At 39.3% G+C, this 2,446-nt stretch overlaps 1 protein-coding gene across 1 annotated transcript in view; it reads right to left on the bottom strand.

Moving 5' to 3' along the window:
* cfap73 (cilia and flagella associated protein 73) overlaps positions 1–206 on the bottom strand; it is a 6,591-nt gene extending 6,385 nt beyond the window's left edge. Inside the window, exon 1 of the mRNA XM_030792305.1 lies at positions 151–206. Coding sequence (XP_030648165.1) covers positions 151–206 — 56 coding nt within the window. The remainder of the gene's footprint in view (positions 1–150) is intronic.
* Positions 207–2,446: the final 2,240 nt, after the last annotated feature.

Genomic DNA, 2,446 nt, shown 5'->3' with positions numbered 1-2,446 from the left:
TAGAACAACACGAATATAGTTTATACAGCATGTGCCGATACTTGACCCATTGCCTAGCTTAGTCTCCACTGAGAATTTACCAGATTCAAGATCAAAAACAGAAAAACAAAGAGGAAACAATTTAAAAAAAAAAAAAAACAGTGGACGTACGGTATGAGTTGCTCCTTAAAAGCAGTTTGAAAGTAGTCCTGTGAATGCAGAGCCATTTTAATAAGGGAAACGAAACAGACCTGTTTTCGCACGGATTTAAACAAAAATGCTCTCTCACAGTGTATCAGTTTCTATAGTTACAAGAAGACGGAGAGAAGCAAAAATATACTCTATTGCCCCCGCGTGGTGTGTTATCACAACTGCCAACTTGGTTTAGTGTCTCCCCGACTCGTTTTTCAGACCAGAGCTGAGATGCATTTAAAAATACTGAACGTAAAAGGGATATTTGTTCATTATTGTATATAAGCTGTCTGGATTCCTAAATGATTAATCAACTGCTTGTATATCTACAGGGAGTTCTGGGCAAAATTTGACGATGTGTTCTATAATACAGAACACATCGTCAGTGTTTGGAAGTCATTGTTGGTAATAATAATAACAATAATAATACTTTTTCTTATTAAAAATCGAATCGAATCTGAACCTGAAGTTGTAGACTCTTTTACTGTCAGTGAGCAGTGCCTCCAAATGAAATAACAACATATCTTTTCCTCGTGTGTTTTTGAGTAGTAGCGGTGAAATTTCGGCGTTCTCCCACATGGTGATCTTTGCGCCTGCGAATAACCAATACACTTTGTTTCCAAGGTAACTTTGGTCCGGTAAGAGCATGGTACGTTTTGAATATAAAGTCACTGTTGTCTGATTTTTTGTCTCCTTTCAGCTGAGTTGCTACATAAGTCGTAAAACGGTCAAATATTCGCCAGATCACTTTACATTCTTCGTCTAATTTTCTGTCAACTTCCACGAATGTTTTAAAGTAACGTGGAAATCTATACAAGTTTAAGTGTGAGAGCAATTGTTTTATTGGGTGATTTTTTAATTGTTTGACAATTAGGCCTAAATTTAATCAGATTATTAATTGTTTAACAGCTCTGATTGAGGCGTCATATCTGTAAAATTTTATTTTAAATGGAATTTTAATGCTTTCTGTCGCGGGAATGTCCAAGAAAATACCACAAAAAAGTAGCCTATATTAAACACTGATTTGAGTACATTTAATTCGTTTTTCATTCTCCCCGACTAACAAGGTGGCGGTTAAACCGAAATGACCGGGACACGGCCTTTCCCTCCAGTCTAATAAATAATTCTGCCACAGCACGAGAAAAAATACACGATAAAAGACCTCTGATAATCTCCCGCAAATGTTAAAAAAAGCTAAGTGTTTTAATGTGTTTTTGTTAGTGTGTTGTGTGTGTGTGTGTGTGTGTGTGTGTGTGTGTGTGTGTGTGTTTGTGGGGCGGGGGGTCGGGCTTGTATGAGAAATTTTCATTTATTTTTCATAAACTTAATTCATGCAAACATTTTTGACCTGTGCCTATTCTCTGGCGGCCTGTCATTTATGCTAATGCGTTTAACCTCACACAGAGTCAACAGAAAATAAAATGCTCTTTGTCACTGTGCGAAACCTGTGAGATCCCGTCCTAACACCCATGTAAATGTCAAAGACGTTTTTTATAAGGGAAAAAATGAGCATTAATATTTGAGACCGTCCTGCCTGTTTGTGCAGGGCTGGGTCCCCTGGTCTTCTGAGTAGGTTTTGGAGCAATAGGTCTGTGCTCTCAGATGAAAAAGCTCCTCAAAGGCTTTCTGCCACTCTCAATATAATGATGGAACCGGTGAGATATGGAAATATAGGGCAAAGCAGTTTTTCCCCTTTTTTAGCGCTGTCCATAATGAGCATCGTCATAGCGCAGTTTTACCGAGACTTCCAGTGAGTAAGCCTAAAGGTTAGGGTTAGGGTTAGGGTCAGGGTCAGGGCAAGGATAAATTCCTTTTGACTAAAACAGGAAGAATAAAGACTGAACCCGGAGAAGCTGTTCTCCTCTGAGTGGGACCAGGCTGTAAGAGTACAGGCTTAGAGCAGCTGGTTTTATTTTATTAAGAGACGTCTGAGGACATCAGCGTGAGGTGAAACCTAATCAGGGATTTATCGCGTCAGGAAGGATGATGTTAATAGTAGTCAGAAATTTATTTTCGGACGGGCCTCAGCTGAAGTGAGCGGGCACGACTTTCACGGTCCATCACTAGCCGACACATTCTTTATAATCTAGTGCTGAACTGAATGACAGGTCAAACACCCCGTAACGCAACTGTTGCGTACTCAACAACCAAGCCAGTCCAATCTTTCGTTCTTTGTTTGCATTGAAAAGGAACAGCCTATGTAGTAATCCACAAAATACTGCCGTATTTTTATTCATCAAGCACACTTTAACCAGAAGTAGCGTAAAACGCATGA

This window comes from Chanos chanos, chromosome 15 (assembly GCF_902362185.1).
Source record: "Chanos chanos chromosome 15, fChaCha1.1, whole genome shotgun sequence".
Taxonomy (NCBI): Eukaryota; Metazoa; Chordata; class Actinopteri; order Gonorynchiformes; family Chanidae; genus Chanos; species Chanos chanos.
Note: the sequence above shows the minus strand (reverse complement) of the source record. Positions and strands in the feature narration are given on the sequence as shown.